Source organism: Procambarus clarkii, chromosome 27 (assembly GCF_040958095.1).
Source record: "Procambarus clarkii isolate CNS0578487 chromosome 27, FALCON_Pclarkii_2.0, whole genome shotgun sequence".
NCBI classification, from domain to species: Eukaryota; Metazoa; Arthropoda; class Malacostraca; order Decapoda; family Cambaridae; genus Procambarus; species Procambarus clarkii.
In genome coordinates this window covers 6,833,562-6,858,962 of record NC_091176.1, presented here as the reverse complement: position 1 = coordinate 6,858,962, position 25,401 = coordinate 6,833,562, and the positions used below count along the sequence as shown (strand labels likewise).

Genomic DNA, 25,401 nt, shown 5'->3' with positions numbered 1-25,401 from the left:
GAGGCCAAGACCGTCAGTAGTTTGAAAGCGTTATATGACAAAGAGTGCTGGGAAGACGGGACACCACGAGCGTAGCTCTCATCCTGTAACTACACTTAGGTAATTACACTTAGGTAATTACACACAGGGGTACCTCAGTTTAAGAGTTTAATTCGTTCCTGGAGACGGCTCGTATTCCGAAGCTGATTTCCCCATATGAAATAATGGGAAATGAATTAATCCGTTCCTGACTACCCCAAAAACCCCACATCAAACTAAATTTTTATACCTAATTCATCTAAATAAACCTACAAAACTATGTTCAAGTTATTACTTACCCTTGCTGAGGACTGTTGTTGGTGTATAGAAGATGTGAGGAGGAGGGAGGAGGAGAGGTGTTACTGTTTGGAAGGGGGAGTCTCCTTCCATTATAACATCAGGCAGTGAGGACTTCACTGGTATGCACACTCTGGCACATTTTGCCTGCATACCACTAGGACTTGCTTGTTTTACTAAGAATCTGTCTAAAGACACTTGTTTTTCCCTACATTTTAGCACTTGTCTGTAGTAAGACATCACATTGTCATTTAAAAGGTCAATGTAACGGCCTGCTACAGCTTTATCTGGGTGAGTTTTTTCAACAAAACTTTACAGTTCTTCCCATACTTCACACATTTTCTTAATCAAGAAGGGACATCCTCTACTGCCTCTACTCTCAGCTATTTTCTTAGGTTGAACTTTACCAATGGCTTTCTTGAGACCCATGGCGAGATATATAATGACAACTTTTATGCTCAAATGGCCAAAAAACTGACAAAAAACTGTAAATCCTTGTGAAGAATTCAGGTGGGATAGTCACTGGGTGCGAGACAATGGTAAACTGAGGCGCGATCGCCGTGCCACCATGCGCTAGTCGGCCTGTACACGTAATTACCTAAGTGTAATTACCTAAGTGTAGTTACAGGATGAGAGCTACGCTCGTGGTGTCCCGTCTTCCCAGCACTCTTTGTCATATAACGCTTTGAAACTACTGACGGTCTTGGCCTCCACCACCTTCTCACTTAACTTGTTCCAACCGTCTACCACTCTATTTGCGAAGGTGAATTTTCTTATATTTCTTCGGCATCTGTGTTTAGCTAATTTAAATCTATGGCCTCTTGTTCTTGAAGTTCCAGGTCTCAGGAAGTCTTCCCTGTCGATTTTATCAATTCCTGTTACTATTTTGTACGTAGTGATCATATCACCTCTTTTTCTTCTGTCTTCTAGTTTTGGCATATTTAATGCTTCTAACCTCTCCTCGTAGCTCTTGCCCTTCAGTTCTGGGAGCCACTTAGTAGCATGTCTTTGCACCTTTTCCAGTTTGTTGATGTGCTTCTTAAGATATGGGCACCACACAACAGCTGCATATTCTAGCTTTGGCCTAACAAAAGTCATGAACAATTTCTTTAGTATATCGCCATCCATGTATTTAAATGCAATTCTGAAGTTAGAAAGCATTGCATAGGCTCCTTGCACAATATTCTTAATGTGGTCCTCAGGTGATAGTTTTCTATCTAGAACCACTCCTAGATCTCTTTCTTTATCAGAATTCTTTAAAGATTTCTCACATAATATATAGGTTGTGTGGGGTCTATGTTCTCCTATTCCACATTCCATAACATGACATTTATTAACATTAAATTCCATTTGCCAAGTGGTGCTCCATATACTTATCAACAAACTCGTGTTCCGAGGTAACCCTCGCCTTCCGAGACACATTTTCCGAGGAAATCCTGCTCGTATTCCAAAAAAACTCGCATACAGAGACACTCGTGTTCCGAGGTACCACTGTATATATAGAAAGGAGTACGACCTCTAGCTGGAAGAAGGGGAACCCATAGCCTCGGAGGAAACCACGCATTAGAGGGAATGTTTAGATCCGCTCCAATACAGTTTCTGTGTGCTTTTCTCCTACCACCCCCTTCCTTTTTTATTTTTTGTGCATTATTATGTGTTTGATGGTTATAAGATATACATGGGTTGATACAAAAATAATATTACAAAAAGGTGCTTAACCCTTCAATTGCGCATCACATCATATGATGCTTTGACCGACTTGCAGTAAATTGCGCATCACATCATGTGATGCTTTGGAGTACTACGCAAGATTTAAATGGCCCGCGGATACACGGGGTTCACCACACCTTCATCAGGGCTCTTGTAAACAGACGCCATTTTTAAAAAAAATCGTGGGCCAAACTCCCAGGTGTTAGGGGCCTCAGTATTGAGTCAGTTACCAAGCCTGACACACGCAGCATGAGCTCACAGCACTGCTGTTCAGCTTGTGACCACAGCATCGCCTAAAAATGCCATAATATACTTGTTCATGCTATTATGTAGCGATGATATTATTACAGAAGACCCCTGACTGTGATACAACTGAATAGCAGGATTGTGGTGATATTTGGCGCTGTGTGCCATGGAGGGAGGAGTAATGCTGTGGGAGGGAGGATGGTGGCGTTGTCTTTTGAGTGTGTGTGGCCCTTTTATTGACTGCAGTCACCATACCAGCTTAGTGGTTCGCTATGGTGAACACAAATGTAGATACTTATATATAACGTGTGTATAGTGTGAGATAACAGCGAGAGTAGGAGGTTGGGAGCCGCCATTTTGGTGAGGGTGGAGCGTCGTCTGCAGGACTTATCATTTTTACTGATGACCACGATGGTCTTTGGGCACCATACCAGTTTACTTGTACAAGTATGGTGAATAAAACAGGTAGATATTTATATATAATGTGTGTATATAGCGTAATAACACCACACAGTATTGTTGGAGGAGAAATATTAGTGCGTCTGGCCTTGAGGGCGGCCGCCACCAGCTGACTGTGTGAGTAGCTACGTCTCTGTGCCTTTACTCACCATACAAGCTTAGATGTACAGTTATGGTGAACAAAACATGTAAATACTTATATATAACGTCTGTATATAAAAGCAAAAACAGTATGGTGGGAGGAGAATGGTGGCAAGTCAGGTGAGGTGAGGGAGGGAGTGGCAGCCAGTCACTGCCTGCCACTGCCACTCAGCATACCATCTTAGTGGTTTGTCATGGTGAACAAAACATGCAGATACTTATATATAACCTGTGTATATAGTGTAATAACCAACAAAGTATTTGTTCACTGTTTGATGAACATAATTGAATCAACCATATGCACACCATATTTTTGAGTACAGCGATGGTTCACTCATTTTATTATATAAATATATCACACTACACACTATTGAATAATATTACAGCAAAAAACTACGAAAAACAATCAGACATAGAAATAATTAGGTAATTATCTCTTTGTGGAAACTCTGGCCTGACAGCTGGCGATCAACAGACCGCCTGGGACGCACGCTCAGTCAGCGCCTGATTTTTGCCACACTTCCCCGCCCTATAGTGGGCAATATATGCCACTTACGATTTTTTTATTATTTTTCCCGTGATCAGTGAACACAAATTAACAGGTTAGGACGAAAAAATAATTTTTTTTTTTTTTTTGGTATGCGCCTGTGGGTGTCAAATGGTATATAGCTATGCGCCATTTAAGGGTTAAAGGTTATGAATCTCTTGAAAAACACGACAATGGGAAACATTGATGAATGTCACAGACGGGTTCGATCATTGTTGCAAGTCAAACACTTCTTCGAATTCCTCTGAAGTTGGACTAGTGCCCAAGACGCAACAGGCATTTCCCCTCTGAATCGCAACACTGAGGCACTGGAACAAGAAACTTTTTGCTCTCTGGTCTTTTGTAGCGCTGATCAATTTGTCCCCCAATTCCTTCAGGAACTTCAATGCACATTTTCCCCACGAACCGAGGGTCTCTGAGCCGATCGGAACAAAGCAGTGTGCTAGACCTCTGTATTTAATAATTTTCTGCGATTCCCATATTGTACAACATGTACAATAATAATAATAATAATATATATATATATATATATATATATATATATATATATATATGAATGAATGACAGTGTCAGACCACGTAGGAAGAATTTAAACAGGAATTTCCTAAGAACTTTCGTATTTTAATACAGCTTCAGAAGGAATGATTTACATATCAAGTATTGGACATATATAGAGGCAGGAGAGAGAGGTGAAGTGAGGTGAGGTACAATGAAAAAAATGAATGGGAATTAGGTGGATATTAATAAGAGCCGCATAAGAACCGCAGAAGGGCAGCTCCTATTTTTACCCACTTATGGTTTATGGGCCATAAAATAAAAGTTGCATCAATAGGCCCACACATGGATAATAATAGCATAAGATAGCAAATATTTACAATGAATTAGTGAGACAAATGTGTATCAATGATCCTACTCAAATCGCCCTTTAATTGATCTATCAAAAATGGATCAAAGTTATATAAACCACTGCTAATGTCCAAGAACCATCAGTTCATGTGGCCTGGGAGAGGGAGCCCTCCATCAATAGGACTCTCTCTCACAGACCATCATTTTAAGGCCAAGTATTTGCTAATTTAAATTATTTTAAAATTGCCCCGAGGGGCGAGATTATTGGGCAGCGCCACTCATCTTGTGAGTGGACACACCGCCATAATGACAGTATTGGGCAGCGCCACTCATCTTGTGAGTGGACACACCACCATAGCAGCTTGTACAACACTCCCCAAAAGGAAGAAAACCCGCTGGGTTGTTCATCCTGTCACTTGTACCCAGACACAGCTGGGACTTGCTTAACTGTCTCAAGTGAACAGCTTATCAAACAAGAAGATTAACATCTGTCAACCCTTAAAAGCTTACGTTATCTTGCAGGTGCAAAATGGGGGAATCTTTTAAGAACTGCATCAATATTTGACAAATAGTGTTTTCCTAACTCAAACAATGTGGGGTTTATTATTCTACACATACTTCTAATGTCTCTCTGGTGTTCACATTTCCGTAGATAGTGGTCAAGGCAGTGTCCGTCACTCTCATCACAGGTTCTACAGCTTCGCTGATCAACAGTTGTTTCCATTCCATATCTCCATGGATATTTGTATCCAAGACGGATTCTCGCTATTACTGATTCTCTCCTGCATCCACCTCCTCTTCGTCCATAATGATTGGGATTGTCAGCTGCAACCATGTTGTACCATCGTACAGATTCACTGGTTTGTGCTTCTATCCTCCTTTCCTCAGTTACCTTGTCACGGTGATGTTGCCTGACAATACCTCTAATTTGTAGTAGTCTTGGGTATGAAGTATTCAGTATGGTCTCCTTCAGCAGCCAGCACATCTGCTTGTTCATTCCCACATATTCCAACATGGGAGAGGATCCACAGAAGCTTGACGACTCTTCCCTGATTGGTAAGTACTCTTACAACTCTTAATTTCAGCGACTATTGCAAGATTTTCTGCCCAATTGTTACTTAGGCTTTGAAGTGCTGCTTTTGTATCAGTGCAAATCACTGCACCATTAGTATTTCGTTCAAGAAACCTTATCGCCATAACAATAGCAGTTAGCTCTGCTTGCGTTGAAGAGACATAGTTCTCAAAACGTGCTTTTTCTTCATTTCTGCGTTGGAAAGTATTATCCTTAATTACCATGTATGCTACACCAGCCCTGCCATTGACAGGATTTGATGACCCATCAGTGTAGATTTGATCTAGTTCATCTCTGGCTTCTTTAAAAATTTCCTCGAGATACTTGTGCCTCATTTCTTGTGGTATCATGTTGAATTTTTCATTGCCATTTCATTGATGATAATCTTGCATGAGTCATCCTCCCAGGGAGGTAACCTCTCTACAGGCAGGAGCTCACGGGCTTGCTCAAGCAGGTGAAGCTCTTCGAGGTAGCAGAGCATCTGTGATGCCATTTTTTGCTTCTCCTGTGTTCCCCTGAAAGTAGCACAGAACTCAGTTTTTTCTTAGCAATATCATTGTAATGGGGATCTCTGGCTATCCTAATTGCAAGCTTAGCATTCAGCTCCTTAATTCTGCTTTTAACACTGGGGAGGGACAACTCCTCTCGTAGATTGGACGTTTTGGCAGTTCTTGGAACTCCAAGAATGATTGTCATGGCTTCATTCTGAATGCTTTCGAGCCTTTTCATATTACTTTGGGAGTAGATGCACAGAACTGGTGCGGCATAGTCTATGACGGAGCGCACATAGCCTGTGTACATGCTAATGTTTTTTCGAAATTTGTAGTGAGCAGGTAAACAAGATACTTTCACAACTGACCATAACATCAGTAAACATGATATTTCATACCAAGTAGTGTTTTAATGAATTTTCAGAAATATGTTAATTTTTTTAAATATACTATATAAATGGTTTAAAACTATTATTATTTTGTAGATTTAATGCAAATACGTTACTTTTTATCAAGGTTTTGAATGTATTACGTTCCTCAGGCAAGAACTCGGCCCATGTGCAGCTGAGGGTCGACCATCCCAACATTACCAAGGCTGAACCTAGTATTACTTGGCATGTATACTTCCGTGCCTACCCGGAACCTGTCTTTGTCTGGTACAAGGAAGGTAAGAACTTGTATTTTTGTCACGTACTCTACGGTCTGTACCCAGAACCTGTCTTCGTCTGGTACCTGGATAACTTGAGATGGTTATCCAGGGCTGTGAAGGGTTCAGTGACTATAATAGACACCATAGCAATTGTAGGGCAAAAAATAATAATAGTAGTAACATATAACCCCTCATTGAATGACAGAAGGCCCAGACAGGAATATGATAAACATGGCAACCATTAATATAATAGAGAGAGCAGCTTCTGTTGCTTGCAGGAATAGATCCAGACTGTTAATCATAGAAGACTTCAACCACGGAAGATAGATTGGGAGAACAGAGACCCATATGGTGGATGCATGAACATCATGGTGAGCTAAGCTGCTGGATGTGGCAACAAGAAACGTTCTAAGCCAACACATCAAGGGACCGATAAGAATGAGAGGAAGATGAACCAGCTAGACTTGATCTGATATTCACCTTGGATGAGTCAGATATAAGGAATGAGCCCCTTGCAAACCCCTTGGGAATGAATGATCACAGTGTACTGATATTTGAGTATCTAGTAGAGCTAGGAGTAACATCCCCCCCAAAAGAACTAGAAGGCAAGGGGCTGGTGTACTGAAAGGGAAATTATGAGGAGATGAGAAAATTACTGAGGGATATATCATGGGAAACAGAACTCAGAACATCATGTCCATATAAGACATGATGAAATATCCTGGCCCTGAAGGAAAAAATGAGAAGCAAAAGAGGAATCCGTGGTTTAATAGGGCATGTATGGAAGCAAAGGAACTATATAAAAATGCATGGAGGAACTACCAAAATTTACCTTTTTTTTTTATCTGAGGGCCACTAACACTAGCGGCCTCGATGAGGATAGGAAGCCGGCGGCTTGTCATATGTCCCCCCCATTTTCCCTGTTGGTTTTTTCCGGCTGTATTTTAAAACCCAGCAGTTTTTTGGCGGTTTACGGCTTCGGGGGGTAGGCGATTCCATGGGTTTACAACCCTATGGGTGAAAAAACATCTCCTGTTTTCAGTCCTAAATTATGGCTTGTTGAGCTTGAACCCGTTGCTCCACGTTCATGCTTCATCTGCCTTTTTAAAGAAATTGTTACAGATCAACATTCTCCCAATTGTTCAGTATTTTAAAGGTTTCGATGAGATCCGCCCTGTCATGCCTGGCCTGCAGTGCTGTTAGTCCTGTGGCCCTCAACTGTTCTTTATATGAGAGATGACTAAGCTCCGGTATGATTTTTGTTGTCTGGTATTGCATCTTCTCCAGTGTAGCTATGTCTTTCTGAAGATGAAGTCTCCATACTTGGATGTAACAATGCAGGTAGAGGTGCACCAGAGACTATACAATTGAATGACTAACTTCCTTTCACTAAAGGTGAAGGTACGCTTAATTATTCCCAGAGTTTGGTAAGCTTTTTTAACTGCTGCTCCCACTTGTTGTGCAACAAGAAGTTGCACAAGCTGGAAATAAAAGAATATCGGAGGACAGAGAGAACATGCATCCCAGTGCGAGAAGAGAAGTAGAGAGACAGTATGAAAATGATGTAGCATATAAAGTAAAGTCCGAACCAAAGCTACTCCACTGTCACATTAGGAGAGAAGCAACTGTGAAAGAACAGGTGATTGAAAGGAGAACGGGAGAGGATAGATACAGAGAATGACAAAGAGGTTTTCACAATAGAACGAGAAGTCACTGAACTAGGAGAGGTGGCAATAAACCAGGCGGTCTTGGAACGGTTCGAAATAACCAGAGATAAGGTTAAGACGCACTTGTTGGATCTGGACGTGAGAAAGGCTGTTGGACCGGACGAAATCTCACCATAGGGACTTAAAACGTGTGCAGAAGCACTTTGCTTGCCACTTTCCATGGTGTATAACACGTCACTGGAAACAGATGACCTACCAGAAATATGGAAGACAGTTAACAAATATGCCACCAGACTAGTACCCGAGTTGAGGGGTATGAGCTACGAGGAGAAACTACGAGATTTAAACCTTACGTCACTGGAAGACAAAGAGTTAGGGGGGACATGATCATGTAACGGCCAGCTGGAAGCAAACCTCTCCTCCTCCTCCTCCTTTCCAATTTCTCCTTGACAGGATGGAGGCATTTCGTCATGACATCATTATCATTAATCTTTATTCAAGTGCTCCTTGTTGTGGGTGTCCAACCACTTGGGCTAGACGGTAGAGTGACGGTCTCGCCTCATGCAGGTTGGCGTTCAATCCCCGACCATCCAAGTGATTGGGCATCATTCCTTCCCCTCGTCCCATCCCAAATATTTGTCATTTTGTCTTTTCTTGAGATGAGGCGCCAAGTTCGCTGTCTCCCCCCTTTTGCTCGTGTCTCTTATGCTCGCGTGTTGCACTCTTCCTCTCCTCGTCCTTCCCACCTTCCTCAGTCTCACAACATATTTCCAGGCCTTAGACCCGGACACGCTTACCTCCTCCTGCCCCTGTTCCTTTATGTTCTGTCTTGAAGGGTCCCCTCTTTTGGGGGTCCCCCCCAAACCTCAAACCTCTGTCTGATGTTTCCCTTCTTTCTACCCAGTCTGTCATGTCTCCTGTGTTTTCTTGCGTATCTCCCTCCGATCCTCCTTCCTGTCTCTTAGCTCTCCACGCCATCTGTCTGTGAGGGCTGATGTCCATCACTCTCCCAGCGATCATCGTGTTGTTCGCTCTCGTTCTTCTTCTGTTGAGACGCTCGAGTCTGTTGCCCAGTACATTGTTGATGGAACACCTGTCTCTTTGAGTCAGAAACGTAAGCCTGGCTCATCTCCTTCCTCCTCCCCAGCGGGTTAGAAGGCTTTGCTTTCTTCCTCGCCATTCCCCCCCATCACTGATTCCATCGCTCTGTCCCCTCCCGTTTCGGTGGTTGCGCCCCGTTTCTGCTATGGAGGTTTCGTTGGCCCCCGCTTCCCTCTCGGTTGCTGCCCTTGCTGAGATGCACTCCCTGGTTTCTGCCCCTCCTGATGCTGTCCTTGACCCCTCGGTTGTCCCCCGAGGGAGGGGGCACTGGCACCGCACTGTTGGAGGAGGAGGAGGGGGTCCTGGGGGTCCTGTCCTCCCGCTCCCTTCCCTCCATCCTTACTCAATTTACCCATGCCCCCTAACCCTGACTTCGCTGACCCTGATCCTGAACTTTTTTATCATGCTGTGTTCCTTTTTTTTACCCTTTGTTTCTTCATTGTTCTCTGTTGCTGTCCTTTCTCTATTTGCCGATGTTTATTCTTCAACGGAACATTCGTGGATATTCCACCAATTTCCTTGAACTCCAGCTTCTGATTTCATAGTTTTCCCCCTTTGTGTCTGTCTCCAGGAGCTGATGCTTGGTGCTCGTCCTGGTCGCTTCCGTGGCTATTCCTTTCTCTCTCCCTCCCCCCCCCCCACTTTTTCTGGGGCCCATAACTCTACTGCTCTCTTGATTCGTTCTGATATTCCATTCATCCCCCTACTTTTTCCATCGCCTCTTGAATGTTCTGCTGCCAGAGTCTTTGTGAGTAAATGGTACACAGTTTGTTCTATTTATCTCCCCCCAAATGTCCTGCTTTCTCTTCCCGATCTCAAGCACCTCTTTGCCGGAGTCTGTGCTCCGAATTGAGGCTCTTGGGCCACCAGCTGTGGGAGCGGGGCGTCTCATCTGGAGCAATCTTTCTAACATTGAATCCTCTAACATTTCGATGGTGTTCCACACCCTGATGGCTTGGTGCTACAGTCTGATGTTGAGTGGCTGTATGTTCAGGAGTTCACGGAGTTCCTGGATTGTCTGATTATATGGTGGATGGTGTTTTGCTGCTCTCCTTAGTGCCTTATTTTGCACTGCTTGCAGTTTTTGCATGTTAGTATTCTTTAAGGTGTGTAGTGGTACTGGGGGGATACTCAAGATGCGGCCAAACTAGAGCCTTATATAGGTTTATCTGAATTTTCGTACTGAGGCTTCGGAATCTCCTCAGTTTCCCTAAGGCTGCTTTGGCTTTGTTTAGTAGGTCCTTTACAGGATTTTTTATCCCTGTTCTATTGATCAAGAGTCCCAGTATTCTGTCTACCTCCGCATATTGGATATGGCGGTTGTCAAGGATAATGGGGTCCGGGTTTCTTTTTGCAATGTGTATTATCTGGAACTTTTGTTTGTTTGTGCTGATTTTCCATTGTTTCTCAAAGATGTTTATGGATTCCATTGCTGCCTTGGTCTTGTCGGCTAGTAGCGGCTTTGATGGACCCAGTTGGCATATTATTTGGGTGATATCGTCAGCGTATGTGATGCATTCTCCATGTTGGGGTTGGGGTAGGTCAGCTGTATATATGTTGAATAGAGTGGGGGAGAGGCAGCTTCCTTGTGGTACTCCACTTTTCAGTCTATTACATCACCCAAGTAGCTGCCGATATTAAGCCTAGCAGTTCTGTTGTCTATAAAGCTGCACAGAGTAGCAGTAAATCTCTCGGGAAGTCCTAGTTGAGATATCTTATATATTAGGCCTGTGTGCCACACTTTGTCGAAGGCTTTCGAAACGTCTCTAAGCACTATATTACACTGATCTTTTTTTGACACTGCGTTGGCTATATGCTCGTAGATCAGGGCTATAGCTGTATGGGCCCCTCTGCGGTTCCTAAACCCATGCTGCTTGGTGTTATACTTCTCTTCCTCTTCCATGTACTTCACAAGTCTTTGATTAATTATTTTTCAAATATTTTACCTGGTACTTCGAGGAGGGAAATTGGCCTATAATTTTCAGTTTGGGTTGGGGGTTTACCTGGCTTGGGGATTAATCTTATTGTGGCATTCTTGAAGTATGTGGGGAATAGTCCAGATGCAAGAGCTGCATTTACTATACATGTGTATTGATGGAGTGCAATCACTGGTAGGTTGGATAATACCATCTTATTTATCTTGCTGTTGCCCGGTGCCTTGTTCTTGAAACCCATAATTGTTTTATGGACCTCTGCAATGGTTATGTGTTTCATAAGGTGGCGGTCATTGCGGATGTTGTTAAGGTCTATTGTTTACGTCGGGAGTAGTGCTTCAGCTCTGTTATTGACTTGAGTTGTAATTTCCCTTTCATTAATGGGGCAAAAGTTTAAATTTTCTTCTGGGTTAATCCTGAATATTTTTTCCCTAGAACTTTGTGAATTCCTGTTCTTGTTCTCTCTCCTCATAGAGTTTATTTCCTGAGGCATTTATGATGTAGGGTGTTTCCTCAGGTGAGTTTCCCATCAGGGTTTTTACTTTCTTCCAGAACTTTCCTGGGTTTTTGAAATAAGACTTGAGTTTTGCTTATTAGATCATTACATTTTTTGGTGTACTGTTTTGCATAGATCTTGCAGCTCATCTTGTAGTTCCCTTTGTAGTCTTTTGCGCTCATCCGTCCACCCGTGTTGTGTTATGAGTTGTAGAAGGTTGTTATATCTGGTTTGCAGTGTCCTGAGCGCCTCAGTGGCTGGGGGGTGTGGGAGCGTTATATGGTGAGCTACGGGGATGTGATCATTCATGCATTTTTCTATGGTGCTAATCCATGTATTTAACGCAGCATTTATGCATGGTGTTTCCTTTCCATTAAAATCTGTGACACTGATTTCCTGTGCACTGCTTTTGAACGCTTTCCAGTCAGTTTTAGTGTATTGAAGTCTTGGTGGTGAGGGTTTCTGAATGGGGTTAGTTGATAGCATCATTATTATTGGTTGGTGGTCGCTTATGCTCACAGGGCCCCTTTCTATGTGGGTGTTTAGGAAGTGGTGGTTGTTGGACAGTATTATGTCTGGTTTACCACTGTGGCCTTGTCTAACGTAAGTTGGGAAGTCTCGGCCCAGGTGGGTTAGATTTCCGTTCCTTATCATATTGTGGATGGCTTCTCCTGCTTGGTTGTTCCTTCCGTGTTCTGTGCTTGGCGTTCAGATCTCCCAGGAAGTAGGCAGGTCTGTTCCTTCTGGTGAGTTTCATGATGTCGGCAAGAGGAAGGTAAGGCCGTCTTGGTGGTTGGTAGCATGTTCCTATGAAGATTATACCTTTCGTGGTAACCCCCATTCCCCCAAGCCCTCCCTCCTCCCATACCTCCCCAAATCTCCCCCACTCCCCAAAGCATCCCCCCTCTCACCCACCCCCCAAGCCTCCCCCACCTCCCCACCCCCCAAGCCCTCCCTCCTACTCCACCCTCCCCGTACCAGATCCGCCCAGCCCCCGCACACCCCAGAACCCCCAGGTCCCACTTCCTAGGCCCTCCCATCCCGGTCCCTCCCTGTTTCCCTGCTTCAGAGGAAGCAATAGGACCTGAGAAAGGACAGAAGAGAGTCAGTTTCAGAGTAATGTACTTGAACATAGAAGGGATCACAAGCAAGGCAAGTAAACTAAGGGAAAGAGCACAAGACGTGAACCCAGATGTAATCGAACTCACAAAAACAAAACTTAAAGGAATCATAACAAATGCAGTGTTTCCCCAGGACTACACTGTAATAAGGAAAGAGAGGAAAGGAAGGGGGAGGAGATAGTGTGTCCCTACTAATGAGAAAGCATTGAAGTTTCAAGGAGATGGTTATCCCAGGCTGTGGGGGAGGGGATTGAAAGTGTCGACGTTTCAGACCCTTATCCAGACGAAGCTTTCGGAAGACATGTGATGAAAAACAAACAAGAAAAAACTAAAAATAACTTACAAGGAGAAGAATGGAATGCTAACCAAAGTAATCAGAAAAAGTAAGGAAGGTAATCCCCAACATGTGTAAATCTTCAGAGTTAAAACAAGGGAATTTTCAGGACATTATATGTTACGTTTTAGAATATGTAGCCTCATGGAGTCCTACCTTGAGAAACAAAAAGTCATATTAGAGGAAGTTCAAAGGTTTGCAACAAGACAGGTCCCTGAATTAAGAGGACTGAAATCTGGGGAAAAGCTGAGAAAGTCATGTTGTCACGCTGTAAAAGGGAAGGGAAGGAACGGACATGTAAAATTATAAGAGGCATTGACGAAGTCAAAAGTATCGATGAATATGGCCAGACGAGATGGGATTAGTGAAAACTAGATACTAATTGGCGCCATAGGGATGTAAGAAAGCACTTCTACGGTATAAGCGTAGTTAACAAGTGGTATGAACAGGAAATGGGAGACATGAGGCTAACTCCATATGCAGAACTAATCTGAAGGTTTTATATTAACGTACAAGATCGAGAACTTTTGCATTAGGTGACCGGTGTATGAAACTTTGGGTCCAGATTCTGAATATTGCTTTGTAGGTGCATGTAGTTGAGTATACACACATTTATCTGAGTATCTTGAGGGGCCACTAACCCTACTAGCCTCGACGAGGACAGGAAGCCGGCGGCGTATCGAAGTTAAGCCGACAGCTTATTTAATGAATAAAATGTCTCTTTGGGGGACCAAAGCAACCCGTTCTCGCACTTTCGTACAGTCAATATTGACTTATTAAATAAGTGCATATGTGACATACTAATTTATTGTGAATATTTTAGTTTACCTTGAAAAGCTTCATAGAAAACACAGACCTTACCTAACCTTCTTAGTATGTTAAGATAAGCATGTTATTGCTTCTTAATTACAATTATTACTTAACCTATTATAGGTATAGGTTAAGTAATAATTGTAATTACGAAGCAATAAGATGCTTATCTTAACATACTAAGAAGGTTAGGTGAGGTCGGTGTTTTCTATGAAGCTTTTCAAGGTAAACTAAAATATTCACAATAAATTAGTATGTCACATATGCACTTATTTAATAAGTCAATATTGACTGTACGAAAGTGCGAGAACGGGTTGACCAAAGAAACATTTTGTTCTTTAAATATGTTAACATTTCTATTCTGTTCATCAGGTGTTGAACTGCTTGACACATCTAAAAAGGAAGGAAACAAACGTTTTGGTCACGAAACAAATCACCGGAATGGCACTCTGCAGCTGATTCTTCACAACCCGAATGTGTCAGACGTCGGCCAGTACACACTGGTGGCCAAGGTCATGGTCAACAACACAGAGGCTGCATCACACAATGTAACAATGTTCTTCACCACACCAGGTAGGGTTCCCCTAATTTATATCAGCATTATAAATACGTTACTTTAATATTTTAAACAAAAACAGTAAGTTGAGCTATGTAGACACGAGGCTTGGTGATGGTACAGTCTTTGTACTCTTAAGAACATAAGAACAAAGGTATCTGCAGAAGGCCTATTGGCCCATACGAGGCAGCTCCTATTTATAACCACCCAATCCTGCTCATATACATGTCCAACCCATGTTTGAAACAATCGAGGGACCCCACCTCCACCATGTTACGCAGTAATTGGTTCCGCAAATCAACAACTCTGTTACCGAACCAGTATTTACCCAAGTATTTCCTAAATCTAAATTTATCCAATTTATTCCCATTGTTTCCTGTTCTGTCTTGTGTTGATACTTGTAATACCCTATTAATATCCCCTTTGTTATGTCCATTCATCCACTTGTAAACCTCTTATCATGTCACCCCCTAACTCTTCGCCTTTCCAGTGAATACAACTTAAGCTTTGTTAATCTTTCTTCATGTGAAAGATTTCTAATTTGAGGAATTAACTTAATCATCCTAAAAAAAAAAAATCTAATTCAAATGTTTATTCAGGTAAAGTACATACATACAAGGGGTGATACAAATATTGATGAATTTATAGATAGAACTAGTACATACAATGCCTACAGCCACTATTACGCAAAGCGTTTCGGGCAGGAAAAACACTAAAGACTAAAATTTAATACTAATTGAGATTAAAGTATAAAATGTGTTGAGAAAATATAAAAATAAAAAAGGGGGAACATGGCAGAAAAACAGCAAAAATAAAATTTGGTCGACAAACAGCATTTTTAGTTGTTGACATTTTAATGTCAACATGGGTTGACATTATAGGGGTAAGGTATGTTACAGGGAGTTAATTAGGTAGTGCTTAGTTTTTATCTTAAACTGGTTGTGAGAGGTGCAGTCTTTATACTTGAGAGAGGCATAGACACGAGTCTGTGTTAAACTAGGCTGTTCATTAGCTGACTCTAACGTGTCACTTAAGGATATTAACGTAACGTCAAGATTGCTTTGTTTGTATTAGATTTAGTTCTTTATGAATAAATTGTTACTGTTGCCAAAGAAACTGTCTTTATGTCAATACCCTTCAATTTTACTGCCCCACATATTCTGCAACATGTTGAACTGTTCTTGTGACCTTTAAAAAAGGCCTGCTTCTGGATTCAAACCAGTTTCATAGCCTCATACATCAAATTAAATTTAGTGAGAGAACTCGAGAGCTACCCTTAATATTGAACTGGCAATCGAGGAGCTCAACGACCTAGTGGATTAGGATTCCAATTGTCTGGAATCCTGGCGTTGGCTCTAGCCTATCTATTTTCAGTCTTAAAGTATGAGCGGGTCTGGTGCAGTCCTTTCTGACTGAGGACGTTTATATTAATGTTCGAACTTTCCAAGGAAGGCAAAATAACAATCTCGCAGTATAATAGTCAATACAAAACCACATCAACATTGTCAAATTATTGCACATGTTTTCCTACAAATATCACGTACAAACTTGAGTAAGAGCGGGAGAGGAGACCACATTCACAGGTCTGAAGATTGAACTATAAAATTGATTTTAAATCTTTCACACAAAGCATCACATGTCCGAGGTTAGAGGTAATTCATGTTGGTTTCACACTATCTGAGAGATAATTTAGAATAAATACTGGATAATAACTTCTTGAAGATGTGTTATATAAAACGTGTAGGAGGCAGCTCGAGTAAGCTTGCAGTTATAATTTTGGTATGTAATATATCCTAAACAATGAAGCCTTTTTTTATCATAATTTAAACTACAGTATTTTGTAACAGTTGGACCCAGCGATGTGAAACTGAACTCATCCAACAAAGACTTGATGCTGAAGAATGACTCAAAGTTCCAAATGACCTGCATGGCCAGTGGCTACCCCAAGCCTCATGTAACGCTCCAGTTTAAACAGTGTGTCAGTAAAAACAACTGCAATAATTACTCAGTAAGTAAGAAAGTTTTGTGGGTCATTTCATTCGTGAAGTTACTTACAAGGGGTCATTTAATTGAAAATAACAAGAGTTAAATGAAAACCAATGTATTTGAGCCTAGGTTAAGGATCTACTTTATTTTTCAACATAATCTCTTGCACTTTCAATGGTAGGTTTCTACGGAGAATATTTTTTGGTTAATTATTGAGTCGCTCACACTTTGGTTGTCCAGCCTTCTTATTAGTGGAAATGTTATCAGTTTAATATCTCTTTTTATGTTTGTAAAATAACATAAAATAACATTTGTAGACAAGTCTACAAATTACTAGAATATGATGGGAACACAGTACACATTAAAATAAGAATCTTTATTTGCATGGACAGTTGTTGGGGCATTGTGAGGGCCGCCATTGTTGTACTATAAACAAACACCTCTTCTTGAGACCAAGAAGAGGTTTCAGATGATTAAGTATATCATAATATGAATTACTGCTGAGACCAGTCCCATTCTTCTTGTAATTCTTCAATATTATCCCATTTTCATAGAGTCCCCCCCCCCCCCCCCCCCCTAGGTATGTCCTCGTTGTGGATATTGAGACTCAAGGGGTGACTAGTGAATCCCTATTTTATAAATGAAAGCCCATTTAGGAATATAGAGATTAAATGGTGGCTATTGAAACCTCTGTGGAAATTCGAAGATCATGTATTCACCTAGTTGTGCTTGTGGGGTTGAGCTCTAGCTCTTCCGGCCCACCTCTCAACTGTCAATCAACTTTTTTTTACACACACACACACACACACACACAGGCTAACATAGTTCCAATCTACAAAAGTGGCAGCAGGGAAGACCCCCTCAATTATAGACCTGTATCATTGACAAGTGTAATAGTGAAAGTATTGGAAAAACTAATCAAAACTAAATGGGTAGAACACCTGGAGAGAAATGATATAATATCAGACAGACAGTATGGTTTTCGATCAGGAAGATCCTGTGTATCGAATTTACTCAGTTTCTATGATCGAGCCACAGAGATATTACAGGAAAGAGATGGCTGGGTTGACTGCATCTATCTGGACCTAAAAAAGGCTTTCGACAGAGTTCCACATAAGAGATTGTTCTGGAAACTGGAAAATATTGGAGGGGTGACAGGTAAGCTTCTATCATGGATGAAAAATTTTCTGACTGATGAGGGCAGTAATCAGAGGCAATGTATCGGAATGGAGAAATGTCACAAGTGGAGTACCACAGGGTTCAGTTCTTGCACCAGTGATGTTTATTGTGTACATAAATGATCTACCAGTTGGTATACAGAATTATATGAACATGTTTGCTGATGATGCTAAGATAATAGGAAGGATAAGAAATTTAGATGATTGTCATGCCCTTCAAGAAGACCTGGACAAAATAAGTATATGGAGCACCACCTGGCAAATGGAATTTAATGTTAATAAATGTCATGTTATGGAATGTGGAATAGGAGAACATAGACCCCATACAACCTATATATTATGTGAGAAATCTTTAAAGAATTCTGATAAAGAAAGAGATCTAGGAGTGGTTCTAGATAGAAAACTATCACCTGAGGACCACATAAAGAATATTGTGCAAGGAGCCTATGCGATGCTTTCTAACTTCAGAATTGCATTTAAATACATGGATGGCGATTTACTAAAGAAATTGTTCATGACTTTTGTTAGGCCAAAGCTAGAATATGCAGTTGTTGTGTGGTGCCCATATCTTAAGAAGCACATCAACAAACTGGAAAAGGTGCAAAGACATGCTACGAAGTGGCTCCCAGAACTGAAGGGCAAGAGCTACGAGGAGAGGTTGGAAGCATTAAACATGCCAAAACTAGAAGACAGAAGAAAAAGAGGTGATATGATCACTACGTACAAAATAGTAACAGGAATTGATAAAATCGACAGGGAAGGATTCCTGAGACCTGGCACTTCAAGAACAAGAGGTCATAGATTTAAACTAGCTAAACACAGATGCCGAAGAAATATAAGAAAATTCACCTTCGCAAATAGAGTGGTAGACGGTTGGAACAAGTTAAGTGAGAAGGTGGTGGAGGCCAAGACCGTCAGTAGTTTCAAAGCGTTACATGACAAAGAGTGCTGGGAAGATGGGACACCACGAGCGTAGCTCTCATCCTGTAACTACACTTAGGTAATTACACTTAGGTAATTACACACACACAGATGGAGGAAGTTACACAGGGAATAGAACAGTGCAAGAAAGATATGCAACTCACTTATGCACAAGTGGCCAAGGAGAAGGAAAAAATAGAAGAAGCAGTAAAGGAAGTCAAACACTGCAGCAACCAAGATAAAACAAACATTAGGCTAGAAGTGAGGAAAGAATTGGCATCTAACCCGAAGTTGGTGCAAAACACAGTTGATCGGAGTAAGTCCCTGATCATTTTTGGCTGCAAAGAAAAGGCGATAACATCTAGGTCAGAAAGAGCTGTAGAAGAAGCTAAAGTAGTAGATAAAATTGTTGGCCTCGTGGAAGGTCTTACAAACAGAGAGAATGTGTGCGACTACAGGAGAATAGGCAGGTACGTAAAAGGGAAAGATCGACCTTTGAGGATCACCCTAAACGGTGCCAAACAGATGGAAGAAGTACTAAGGAATGCTAGAAAATTGCAAAGGGATGAGGATGGGAAAGGGTGGTCGTTAAGACGAGATCTTTCAAAAGAAGATAGAGAGAAGCTGAAACTGAACCTCGCCGAGGCAAAACATTTAAATGAGAGCAGGAATGAAGAAGAAATAAATTCTTTTTTTCTACAAAGTGATAGGGGTAGGCAAACCAGTAAAGTGGTACATAAAGGCAAACCAACAAAATCAATAGAGAGAGGGGGAGTGAAGAATAAGGAGAGGGGGAACAAGTTCCTGAAGATTGCATACACCAACATAGATGGAGTGAGATCGAAGATACTGGAGTTAAGTGATGTAATACAGCTGCAGACACCAGACATTGTTGCACTCACGGAGACAAAACTTGAAGATGTAATTTTAAATGAGGTCATATTCCCAAGGGGCTACTCAATTTGGAGACGGGACAGAAAAATTAGGAAAGGCGGTGGCGTTGCTGTGCTGGTAAAAGAACACCTAAAGGTGAAGGAAATAATGACTGCCAATCCACAAGAAGTTGACATAATAGCACTAGAGATCTGCTATGAGGATGATAAACTAATGATGATAAATGCATATAGTCCACCGCCAAGCAGCACATGGTCAAAGGAGGAGCTAGATAGTAAACGTGAAGGTCTTATAACAATAATGAGAGAGATTATAGCGAGAGCGGATAACGATAGATCACGACTGTTGATAGTCGGTGACTTCAACTTGAAATCCATAGACTGGGAAGCATATGAAGCTAAAACAGAAGATTTTTTGACCTGTAAATTTGTAGACCTCATCCTGGAAACATTCTTGTATCAACATGTTAAACAAGCTACGAGGATGAGGGAAGGGGACGTTCCCTCCATACTAGATTTGATATTTACCAGGAAGGAGGAAGAGATATTTGACATTCAGTACCTTCCTCCCTTGGGTAAAAGTGACCATGTCTTTTTGGGAATAAAGTATGCAATGCGTTATAAGCTGGAAGAAAATAAGGAGGTTGAAGCAGTTGAAAAACCAGACTTCAGGAGAGGACATTATGGTGACCTTAGAATTTTTTTTAGTGAGTATAATTGGACAGACTTGATGCTAGGCAAGGAAGTGAATGAGATGTATGGCAAGTTTTGTGAAATATATGATAAAGGCACAAAAAAATTTATACCAAAACAGAGATGCAGAACTAAGAAACAGGATTGGTTCAATAGAAATTGCGAGAGGGCTAGAGACCGAAAGACACAAAAATGGAATCAATACAGGAAGAGGCCGAACCCCCAAACATACCAGCGATACAAAGATGCGAGAAACAACTACACGGCAGTGAGGAGAGAGGCAGAAAGAAATTTTGAAAAAGGGATTGCGGACAAATGTAAAACAGAACCAGGTCTATTCTATAAATTCATAAACAACAAATTGCAGGTAAAGGATAATATTCAGAGGTTGAAAATGGGAAATAGATTCACGGAAGATGAAAAGGAAATGTGTGAAACACTAAACGAAAAGTTTCAAAGTGTGTTTGTACAAAATGAAATCTTTAGGGAACCAGATACAATAAGAATTCCAGAGAACAACATAGAACACATAGAGGTGTCTAGAGACGAAGTGGAAAAAATGCTCAAGGAGCTCGGTAAGAACAAAGCAGCTGGCCCAGATGGCGTTTCACCATGGGTTCTGAGAGAATGTGCATCTGAGCTCAGCATTCCACTTCACCTGATCTTTCAGGCATCCCTGTGTACAGGAATCGTAGCAGACGGGTGGAAACAGGCTAACATAGTTCCAATCTACAAAAGTGGCAGCAGGGAAAACCCCCTCAATTATAGACCTGTATCATTGACAAGTGTAATAGTGAAAGTATTGGAAAAACTAATCAAAGCTAAATGGGTAGAACACCTAGAGAGAAATGATATAATATCAGACAGACAGTATGGTTTTCGATCTGGAAGATCCTGTGTATCGAATTTACTCAGTTTCTATGATCGAGCCACAGAGATATTACAGGAAAGAGATGGTTGGGTTGACTGCATCTATCTGGACCTAAAAAAGGCTTTCGACAGAGTTCCACATAAGAGGTTGTTCTGGAAACTGGAAAATATTGGAGGGGTGACAGGTAAGCTTCTATCATGGATGAAAAATTTTCTGACTGATAGAAAAATGAGGGCAGTAATCAGAGGCAATGTATCGGAATGGAGAAATGTCACAAGTGGAGTACCACAGGGTTCAGTTCTTGCACCAGTGATGTTTATTGCGTACATAAATGATCTACCAGTTGGTATACAGAATTATATGAACATGTTTGCTGATGATGCTAAGATAATAGGAAGGATAAGAAATTTAGATGACTGTCATGCCCTTCAAGAAGACCTGGACAAAATAAGTATATGGAGCACCACTTGGCAAATGGAATTTAATGTTAATAAATGTCATGTTATGGAATGTGGAATAGGAGAACATAGACCCCACACAACCTATATATTATGTGAGAAATCTTTAAAGAATTCTGATAAAGAAAGAGATCTAGGAGTGGTTCTAGATAGAAAACTATCACCTGAGGACCACATAAAGAATATTGTGCAAGGAGCCTATGCTATGCTTTCTAACTTCAGAATTGCATTTAAATACATGGATGGTGATATACTAAAGAAATTGTTCATGACTTTTGTTAGGCCAAAGCTAGAATATGCAGCTGTTGTGTGGTGCCCATATCTTAAGAAGCACATCAACAAACTGGAAAAGGTGCAAAGACATGCTACTAAGTGGCTCCCAGAACTGAAGGGCAAGAGCTACGAGGAGAGGTTAGAAGCATTAAATATGCCAAAACTAGAAGACAGAAGAAAAAGAGGTGATATGATCACTACATACAAAATAGTAACAGGAATTGATAAAATCGACAGGGAAGACTTCCTGAGACCTGGAATTTCAAGAACAAGAGGTCATAGATTTAAACTAGCTAAACACAGATGCCGAAGAAATATAAGAAAATTCACCTTCGCAAATAGAGTGGTAGACGGTTGGAACAAGTTAAGTGAGAAGGTGGTGGAGGCCAAGACCGTCAGTAGTTTCAAAGCGTTATATGACAGAGTGCTGGGAAGACGGGACACCACGAGCGTAGCTCTCATCCTGTAACTACACTTAGGTAATTACACTTAGGTAATTACACATTCATACCAAAACAGAGATGCAGGATCAGAAAACAGGATTGGTTCGACAGAAATTGTGAGAGGGCAAGAGACCAAAAGACACAAAAATGGAATCAGTATAGGAAGAGACCAAACCCCCAAACATACCAGCGATACAAAGATGCGAGAAACAATTATACAGCAGTAAGGAGAGAGGCAGAAAGAAATTTTGAAAAAGGGATAGCAGATAAATGTAAAACAGAACCGGGCCTATTCTACAAATTCATAAACAACAAATTGCAGGTAAAGGATAATATCCAGAGGTTGAAAATGGGAAACAGATTCACGGAAAATGAAAAGGAAATGTGTGAAACATTAAATGAAAAGTTCCAAAGTGTGTTTGTACAAAATGAAATCTTCAGAGAACCAGACACAATAAGAATTCCAGAGAACAACATAGAGCGGATAGAGGTGTCTAGAGATGAAGTGGAAAATATGCTAAAGGAGCTCGGGAGGAACAAAGCAGCTGGCCCAGATGGCGTTTCACCATGGGTTCTGAGAGAATGTGCATCTGAGCTCAGCATTCCACTTCACCTGATCTTTCAGACATCCCTGTGTACAGGAATCGTAGCAGACGAGTGGAAACAGGCTAACATAGTTCCAATCTACAAAAGTGGCAGCAGGGAAGACCCCCTCAATTATAGACCTGTATCATTGACAAGTGTAATAGTGAAAGTATTGGAAAAGCTAATCAAAACTAAATGGGTAGAACACCTGGAGAGAAATGATATAATATCAGACAGACAGTATGGTTTTCGATCAGGAAGATCCTGTGTATCGAATTTACTCAGTTTCTATGATCGGGCCACAGAGATATTACAGGAAAGAGATGGCTGGGTTGACTGCATCTATCTGGACCTAAAAAAGGCTTTCGACAGAGTTCCACATAAGAGATTGTTCTGGAAACTGGAAAATATTGGAGGGGTGACAGGTAAGCTTCTATCATGGATGAAAAATTTTCTGACTGATGAGGGCAGTAATCAGAGGCAATGTATCGGAATGGAGAAATGTCACAAGTGGAGTACCACAGGGTTCAGTTCTTGCACCAGTGATGTTTATTGTGTACATAAATGATCTACCAGTTGGTATACAGAATTATATGAACATGTTTGCTGATGATGCTAAGATAATAGGAAGGATAAGAAATTTAGATGATTGTCATGCCCTTCAAGAAGACCTGGACAAAATAAGTATATGGAGCACCACCTGGCAAATGGAATTTAATGTTAATAAATGTCATGTTATGGAATGTGGAATAGGAGAACATAGACCCCATACAACCTATATATTATGTGAGAAATCTTTAAAGAATTCTGATAAAGAAAGAGATCTAGGAGTGGTTCTAGATAGAAAACTATCACCTGAGGACCACATAAAGAATATTGTGCAAGGAGCCTATGCGATGCTTTCTAACTTCAGAATTGCATTTAAATACATGGATGGCGATTTACTAAAGAAATTGTTCATGACTTTTGTTAGGCCAAAGCTAGAATATGCAGTTGTTGTGTGGTGCCCATATCTTAAGAAGCACATCAACAAACTGGAAAAGGTGCAAAGACATGCTACGAAGTGGCTCCCAGAACTGAAGGGCAAGAGCTACGAGGAGAGGTTGGAAGCATTAAACATGCCAAAACTAGAAGACAGAAGAAAAAGAGGTGATATGATCACTACGTACAAAATAGTAACAGGAATTGATAAAATCGACAGGGAAGGATTCCTGAGACCTGGCACTTCAAGAACAAGAGGTCATAGATTTAAACTAGCTAAACACAGATGCCGAAGAAATATAAGAAAATTCACCTTCGCAAATAGAGTGGTAGACGGTTGGAACAAGTTAAGTGAGAAGGTGGTGGAGGCCAAGACCGTCAGTAGTTTCAAAGCGTTACATGACAAAGAGTGCTGGGAAGATGGGACACCACGAGCGTAGCTCTCATCCTGTAACTACACTTAGGTAATTACACTTAGGTAATTACACACACACACACACACTTCCTGAAGATTGCATACACCAACATAGATGGTGTGAGATCGAAGATACTGGAGTTAAGTGATGTAATACAGCTGCAGACACCAGACATTGTTGCACTCACGGAGACAAAACTTGAAGATGTAATTTTAAATGAGGTCATATTCCCAAGGGGCTACTCAATTTGGAGACGGGACAGAACAATTAGGAAAGGCGGTGGCGTTGCTGTGCTGGTAAAAGAACATCTAAAGAACATAAGAACATAAGAACAAAGGCAACTGCAGAAGGCCTATTGGCCCATACGAGGCAGCTCCTATTTATAACCACCCAATCCCACTCATATACTTGTTAGTTTTAACTCAAATTAAAAGAAAAAAAAGCTCATACATAATGAAATGAATAACTTTATCATTTCATAAGAAAAAACATGAGAAAAATATTGAAATTCTGGAAAACTTTGGCTTATTAGGCAAATTGGTCCTTGCATAGTATATATATATATATATGAGAGCACAATCAAGAGATTCATAATAATTTTAACTCTGAAATATTATGGGGACTGGTTTAAAATTTGCACACAGAAATAACCTCTCGTGAGAGCAGGTTGGCATCGCAGCAAGTGCAAAATAACCTCTGTTACGGTATCGACACCGTCACTGGAGTGTAGAGTGGCGATTTCAGTACCATCTATGGGTCTGCACTTCAGCTCCCCGGTATTTGGTGCAACTCGGACAATGCCATCTGTTGGTAGTGGCGTGGCAGCAGTGATTGGCTCCGGTTTCCTGCCTCAGTCAGAATGTGAGGACGATGATGATGACCTCTGGTGGGTGGCGTATCAAGATTAGCGCCATCTAGGTTGTGGCTACATGGCACAATATCAAGTCCCCGGTGGACGAATGTTATCCAGGGTTACCCAGTGAACTGTCCATCTGGTTAATGACATTTTTATGTCCACAGAGGTGACATATGGAGTCAATTGAGCTGAGGAGAGCAGTTTACCTTGGGCATTCCACGAACTCTTAGCTTGGTCCTGCGAGAAGACTAAGTAGCCGCCGTCGATCCAAGCAGTGTGTGTTAGCTGCTGATATATGCAGTGATTTTGAAGATCGACGTACCCGGGATTGAATAGTAAAATTTACGAAAGA

General features: G+C 41.2%; 1 protein-coding gene across 1 annotated transcript in view; it reads left to right on the top strand.

The window, feature by feature from the left end:
* Positions 1 to 25,401, top strand: part of LOC123762810 (uncharacterized) — a 367,859-nt gene that overhangs the window by 105,773 nt on the left and 236,685 nt on the right. The window contains exons 4-6 of the mRNA XM_069332301.1: positions 6,369 to 6,494; positions 14,312 to 14,512; positions 16,343 to 16,503. Coding sequence (XP_069188402.1) covers positions 6,369 to 6,494; positions 14,312 to 14,512; positions 16,343 to 16,503 — 488 coding nt within the window. The remainder of the gene's footprint in view (positions 1 to 6,368; positions 6,495 to 14,311; positions 14,513 to 16,342; positions 16,504 to 25,401) is intronic.